Consider the following 7,494-nt stretch of genomic DNA (forward strand, 5'->3'; position numbering starts at 1 on the left):
ATCATGACTCACAAATTTAAAGTTTTAGAACAAATTTTGACTTTTGACACCAAAAATTTGACTTTTGGTATTTTTGAGATTCAAAATTCCTTTCTCTTAGCTTATTTCTCTGTCATAACTTTTAAAAGTTATATTAAAATGGGTACAGACAGACATTTGTTGGTTTTGTATTTGCAAATCTATGCCAGTGTGAAAGGATGTGTATACCATACTTGTTGCCTGAATTGAGTGGGTGGGTAGCAGTAGCCAAAAGTAAGAGCACAAGGAAGAGAGAAATATAAACTCAGTTAAGATGTGAAAATGTTTGTCTATATTTGGTTGTTCCCGTGTTACAAGGCATGAAACATGATCTGGAAAATAATATTAAATGGACCAGACGCATAAGTAGCCATGGTTCCACTCTGCCCTGAGATGATCAACAGGAAAAAAAGTTCAGTAAAAGGGTAATTTATTGCTTTCTTGGGATCAGGGTCACTGGAAATTAGGTAACTAGGTGGAAAATTATGGGGATTACCATGGTAGATAACAATAGAGAACAGAAAAAAAAAATCAAGCAGTCAGGAGAGAATTCCAAAGAGTATTTGAGTCAGCAGGGACATAGTTCCTTACATTCCAGAGAAGGGGTAAAAGGAAAAACATTGGAGAACAGAAGGAATATAATGAATTGGAAATGAACATAGTGGTAAGACATCTAGTATATCTACTCTTCTGTTCTTGTAGGTAGGAAATAAACCTGCAACAGGACAGACATAAGATGGATGAGTTCTAGCGGGATATTGTGACATCATTATGTCCTTTTCCAATTCTCTGAACACATTTGTGTCCACAACCACCTCCTCCCACATTCTTTCCCCTTGTAATGTGTCTCCAACTCTTCACTCTGAGAAATGTGAATCCTTACCTGCCTTCTAGGGTTCAACTCACAAGGGCCCTTGGTGTCTGGAAGCACCATTTGAGCGCAGACCTTGGATGATGAAGATGGTTCCCACCACGATGCCCACGAGGCCCACAGTCAACCCGAGGGCACAGACCACAGTCTCTGTCAGCTCTGACATCGGGGTTGGAATCTCAGTTTCTATGAAAGCAAAGTTGTGAAAGTCAGATAGGGGGAGAATTTATGTCTATAGGATAGGTTTTAGTTTTAACAAGACTTGGTACATCAGGTTTAGAAGAGTGAAATCTAAAATACTTGAAGTGTGGAATAAAGGCTTTGGAACATGAGATTCATGGGCTAAAAAGCAGGATGTTCTGGACTGATAAAATAAGGTACCAAATGGAATTGAAATCATACTTACCCCAGTGTTTCAGCAGTGGCTCCTCCAGGCCCCAGTGCTCCACCTTGCAGTCAAAAACATCATCATCAGAAGGAAGGAAGGTGAGGTAACTGATTTTGAGGAAGGCTTGATCACTCTTGGTGAGGAAGCTGGTCTCAGACACACCTTCTGTGACTGAGTGTCCATTGACCAACCATGTGATATTGATCACAGGAGGGAAGATGTTGTCTACATGACAGATAAGGGTGTTGGGTTGACCCAGTGCCACAGGAGACTTGGGGAACACAGTCACCACAGGAACATCTGTGGTGAGGAAACAGACTGGTATGAGTTGTGAACAGCTCTGCCCTGAGGTTTCACACTGCAACATGGAAGGGTCCTCTCAACTACATTTTTCCATCTGAGAGTGGAAGAGTTCATGTTTTGTTTCTGCTTGGGAAACATTTTATACTGCCTATACTTCATCCTCATGCCCTTCTCTCTGTGGATCTGCTTAGTAAGGTAATTATGAAACCTTTCTTTGAAGGATTCAAGGATTATGTTATGGGATTAAGAATCCTTGCATTACATGGGAATATGTGATTTTTTATATGGGAGAGAAAGAGCATTCAGAAATCACTATGGGAAGATATGAGAACTCTAGAAAGGAAGGAGTTTTACAGAGAATAAAGAGTGTGTATGCTGGGCCTCCCCTGGTGGTGCAGCAGTTGAGCGCTGGGTTGTGAAGCTGCCAGCAGCCTCTGCAGCGCTGGTTCGATCCCCGGCCGCTGGCGAGGGTCCCACATGGCCCGCAGACCTCTCCTGCTGCACCCGCTGCTCCCCTGAGCAGTGTATTTCGTTGGTCTGTCTGTTCTGTTCCCTGCTCTGGCTCTGGTGAGTTCTCTCACCCTCCTGCGCTTCTGACTATACCCAGTGCTTGTATAAATAAATAAATAAATAAATAAATAAATAAATAAATAAATAAATCTTTAAAACAAAACAAAACAAAAGAGTGTGTATGCCTAGTGAAGAAGGGACTAAGACCTAGTATGAAGGAATAAATTCCATAATGACAGGCAGAATGGTGGACACATACCATTGGTAGCAGGGGTATAGTCCGGGCTTTTCTTATATAATTCCAAGTTATATTTTCCTGTAGCTATCTCTTGCAGTCCACCCTGTGGGTCAAAACCTCCAAATCTGCTAAACCCTGGCTGCCGCCAAACAGTCTCCTTCTTCTCCTGGTCCACGTAGAACTCCTCATCTCCATCAAATTCAAAGGTGTACTGGCCAGAGGAGCCATAAGTCTGACAGAATAGTGCACCATAGGAGGCAACATGGTCAGCTGAGGGCAAGGAAAACAGGGTGGAAAACAGAGGGAGAAAAAATGTTTTAAACCAAGTGACACAAGAAACTGACTTTAAAATGTTGTGGACTGTGGCATGCACAGTCTCTAAATAAAATTCCCAGCATCTGTATCCTGCACCCTTCACATTGATAGTTGTCCAGTTAGAATATAGTCTGTCTTTCCACTATAACACATTCTCCACAAGGGCAGAGTTTCACAGTTTTTTGTTGCTATTTCTTGTGCCTAGTTAATGCCTGGGACATCATAAGCTTATGATAAATATTGTGATAGTATGAAAGAGGAAAAGAATGAATTATCATGGTTTAAGCTTTTCCATTTGATTCAATTTACTGCCTTCTGATTTACATTTTCTCTCTCACTTCATTCTGTCATCGGTTAATAACACATTCATTATGGTTCCTCTCCTCATAGGACTAGTTCAGAGCAGAACATTTTCTCCACAGGGATTTTTTCTCTCTTTTTTTTGAAACAAGGAAAACACACAGGATTTTTTTTTAAGACTTCCTCTAACTGTGGGGGGAATGTGACAAGGACAGCATTAATATTACAAAGTATATAAAAATTAAACAATGCTTTAAAGGTCTTTGCTTGTTAACAGCTGTGATCCTTAAAAGAGAACCCCCTGATTCCTTATAAAATAAAAACAGGAAGTGTTATTAGATTAAGGATTTCTGTTCATCATCATTCCTTTTTTTTCCTTGAAGGAGTTTACTAAACCTTTCCCTTTTTTTGAGTCAACACTTTCATTCATTGAGGACTCAAGGTCGGCTATAGCCCTTTTCCTCAAATATGAACATGCCAAAGCAGAATGGTAGCCAGCACAGTGTGACTCCACTCAAATGAAACTAGTTTAACAATCCCATCACAACACATATGAACCTTTATAATTTCCTTTCTTTTCTTCCTCATTATTGAGCATTAACAGGTGTCAGACATTACAGGAGGATAGGAGTAAAATTCCAAAAGAGATGTTCTCTGTTGTCAAGGAGCTGATTGATAAGTGGTAGAAGCAGGTGATTAAAGGAGCAACACAGTATGCTGATGTAAGTTCTGTAAAGGGAACATTTACAGCCTTGCATTCCACCTTCTTCCCCAAATACTCCATCTGATAATCAACTATATTATAATTTCATATTCCTTGGTCTTTTCAGGGATCTGTTTTCCTGCTTGAAATGAAGATATCTTTTAGGACTTCCAGATACCTCCAATTCATTCTTAAAGTTTCTGTTGATTACCAATTTTTTGGCTAAGTTCCCTAATTTAACATGTTTTGATTTTGATTATATTATGACCTCCAAAAGTCTTCACCCCAATGTCCTTCCCCTCAAGTTTGTCTATTTCTCACCCATCTTATCCTCTTTCCTGCCCAATATGATCCCAGCAGAGTCACCTTATCCTTGCAATGAATCTTTATGACTGCTTTTTTTTAAACACGACTATATACAATTATTCTTTTCTCCTGGAATTTGTCCTGGGCTGCTGATTATTAATGAAGAACATCACACTGCTGGGCTAACTGGAACCAGTTCATTTATATAGTTTCAGCCTCTGCTGAGTTGCTGTCCTGATCAGTAACAGTCCTTTTGCTTTCATGTGCCCTATATTATTTCCACCACTTAATCTGAGCGCCCTCTGGTGGTGGTGGGGGCAATTGACTCAAGGTCTCAATGAATTAAAATGTCTTTCCATCTTTAAATCCCTAAAACCTAACTTGCTATATGCTCAAGGTACATATTGAATCTCAATTACTTTCTTGAGGATCACAGAGATTTTGGGGAAGACTGAGAACCATATAAACATCAGCTGTGACAATGGGGCCTCCCTGGTGGCTTAGGGAGTCTCTGCACTCTCTCTACAACTGCCTGAGTTTGATAGCCGACCAGGGAGCTGACCCACACATAGCGCAGCAGACGGCTCCTGTATTGTCCGCTGCTCCCCTCAGCATTGTATTTCAGTAAATTTGCCTACTCTGCTCCCCACTCTGTCTCTGGGTGAATCCTTTCACCACCACCCCCACCCAATTCTTTTATGCATAAATAAATAAATCTTTAAAAAAAAAAATCAGTTGTGACCAGAGATGCATTATGACTTGTGAATTCTTAGCATTTTTGCCTTTGTGGCTCCCATCTTCTATAGAAATATAAAAAGTTATAATTTATGACTATATTGATTTTGAGACAAATACAATCTAGAATGGATTAAAAATTAAAACATTTTCTTCTAAAAATTCCTTTCTTCCAATTTTAACATAAATTAAAACACTTTCATGGGGTCCTACAAGCACCACAGGCCCAGGCACTGTGTGTACTGTGCCTAGTGGATAAGTGGGGTCTGATCAGGGCACGCTGGTGTGACACAGAAGAAAGGAAATTTGAGAATGTGCAGAAGCAGATAAAACTGCCAAACAAATTAAGCAAATTAAAATGGAGCAGCTTTTGTAACCATGGCTGAAGATCAGAGTAACTTCCATTTCACTTCCCTTTTGAATAATTTGGACTCTTTACCTTGATTTTTACAAATGCACTCTTTATGTCTGTAAAACAACACAAAATAGACACACACACACACAGATTCTGGAAGGAAAGGCGGTTAAAGGAATACATGAAGAAAGGATAGAGAGAGTTGGAAAGTGAGGGCAGAGGGTCCAGGAACTCAAACAATTAATCTATGTTTGCCTATTGCCTCTTACAGATGTCTTTAGGTGGAAGAACAGGTAATTTGGGCTGATAATCTGCCAACAATTTAATTTTCCAAGTTTTCATCATAAATTTCTAAATTAACTTTAAAATACACATAAAGACATTTCTTACTTTGTTAAAGGATGAAGCTTCCATGGTAATAGTAATAACTTAAAAAATAAAAATAATCATTGATATTTATATGTATATTTAGAAAACATATCTACATGCTTATTTTACTTATTTGTGTGGTGACACATATGAAGTAACTGAGATTAAGTTTATACACTTAGCATACACAATTATTAGAACTATTTATCCCAAAATAAATTACAGGGAAAATACACAAAAAACTTCAAAAGTTGTTTAGAGAATTTTGGATCATGAAATTATACTAATAAAACATTCATTTACGGAAGTGTCCTTATTCTTTGAGACAATTATGAATGAATGATGCTGATTCCCTCCAGGCTATATTCACTGGATTGATATCAAAACAAGAACAATGCCCTTGGTGAATTCTGTAACAGCACAGGTAGCAAAGAAAGTGGTTTGAGAGTCTGGTTTCCTGAAGAAAAATGACCATTATCGTTATAACTGCTTAATATTGAGAAAGCCTTAGAGGAGTCTCTATATTTCTATGAAAATTTCTCTCTTTTTTACCTTCCATTTCCTGTTATCCAACCATGTACTCACCCACAATGTCTTCACCTCCAGATAAGCTCACCATGGAGGTGAGCGTGAGGATCACCAGTAACAGAATTCTGTGTAGAATCATCTTGTCCCCAATGTATTCTTAGCAGCTCTTCTGAGCTAAAAAGCAAGCTGAGAAGGAAATCTAAACAGGGCTGATATGATTCTGGCCAATCAGAAAAATTTCCTCTGATGACACCTCAGTTGCTAGTTGAAGACTTTGTAAAAGGAGGCCTGGAAGGGATTAGGAAATCCCCTTGCTCTGTTACAATCTCCACCAGAATGAAGGTCCACTCAGTGTGAGCCTAAGGAAATTTTCTATGAAAGGATTTTTCTCCTTTTCTTTCAAATTGCAATATTTATTTTTTAATTGTATCTTTTATTGAGGTAATGTTTGTTTACTTCAGTTACAAAATCATCTGACATTTGTCCTTTTCCGTCTCTAAATCATGATTTAGAGGTATAGGATCACATCTTTTCAGATGTATGTTACCACATCTCACCTGCCACCAAAGCACATATAATGCTCCACTATAGTCCACTGGGTTGACTCCCACCTTGGCTCACCTCCCCCCAACCTCTGGTAGCCTCAATTCTATAGTCCCATGTTCACTGGAGTATTATTTACAATAACCAATTTATAGAAATGATCTAAGTTTCTGCCTAATGACGAGTGGATTTAAGACTGTGGTATAGGGCCTCCCCGGTGGTGCAGCGGTTGAGCGCTGGGTTGCGAAGCTGCCCGCGGCCTCTGCGGCGCCGGTTCGATCCCCAGCTGCTCCCCGGCCACTGGAGGAGGATCCCACATGGCGCGCAGACCTCTCCTGCCGCCCTCTGCTCCCCTCAGCAGTGTACTTCGGTCCTTCTGCCTGTTCTGCTCCCCGCTCTGGCTCTGGTGAATTCTTTCACCCTCCCGCTTCTGACTGTACCCAGTGCATGTATAAACAAACAAACAAACAAACAAAAAAACAAACAAATAAATAAATAAAACATGCCTCTATTAAAAAAAAAAAAAAGAAAATACTAAAAAAAAAAAAAAGACTGTGGTATATATACACAATGTAATTTTAATCAGCTCTAAAAAGAGAGGAGATATTGCCATTTATGACAACTTGGATGGAAGTGGAGGTCATGCTAAGTGAAATAAGCAGAAGGAAAAAGACAAATACCAGATGATTTTGTAACTGAAAGACCAGACCTCAGGCCACCTGTCACCACTGCATGCCAATAGACATAGGAATCAAATCTTTAATGTGTGCTTAATCAGACAGTTGGCAATCCGGAAGACCGGGAGGTTAATACCCTAATGAAACTGCCTTAACATTTCATCTCCAGCTGCCTTTTACAGTGAGTTGAACCAAGACAGTTCGGCAGTGAGCAGGCCTTCGCTGCTGCCAGGAGTCTGTGATGTGCAGCCCCTGGAGCTCCTTATCACCCTCCTGGACACCTGGATTCAGGCTTGTCCCACTGTGCTGAGGCTGGTCTTCAGGTGGTGCTGCTC

The 7,494-nt window shown here is 39.9% G+C and overlaps 1 protein-coding gene across 1 annotated transcript; it reads right to left on the bottom strand.

The window, feature by feature from the left end:
* Nucleotides 1–459: 459 nt before the first annotated feature.
* On the bottom strand, nt 460–6,078 carry LOC311167564 (HLA class II histocompatibility antigen, DQ alpha 2 chain-like; the record flags this gene model as incomplete). Its single annotated transcript, XM_084228664.1, has 5 exons — nt 460–733; nt 902–1,075; nt 1,296–1,577; nt 2,350–2,598; nt 5,997–6,078. 4 exons carry the CDS (start codon nt 6,076–6,078, stop codon nt 921–923), a joined length of 768 nt encoding a protein of 255 aa, XP_084084790.1. The 3' UTR covers nt 460–733; nt 902–920.
* Nucleotides 6,079–7,494: the final 1,416 nt, after the last annotated feature.

This window comes from Talpa europaea (assembly GCF_964194135.1).
Source record: "Talpa europaea genome assembly, chromosome: 2".
In the NCBI taxonomy this organism is placed as follows: Eukaryota; Metazoa; Chordata; class Mammalia; order Eulipotyphla; family Talpidae; genus Talpa; species Talpa europaea.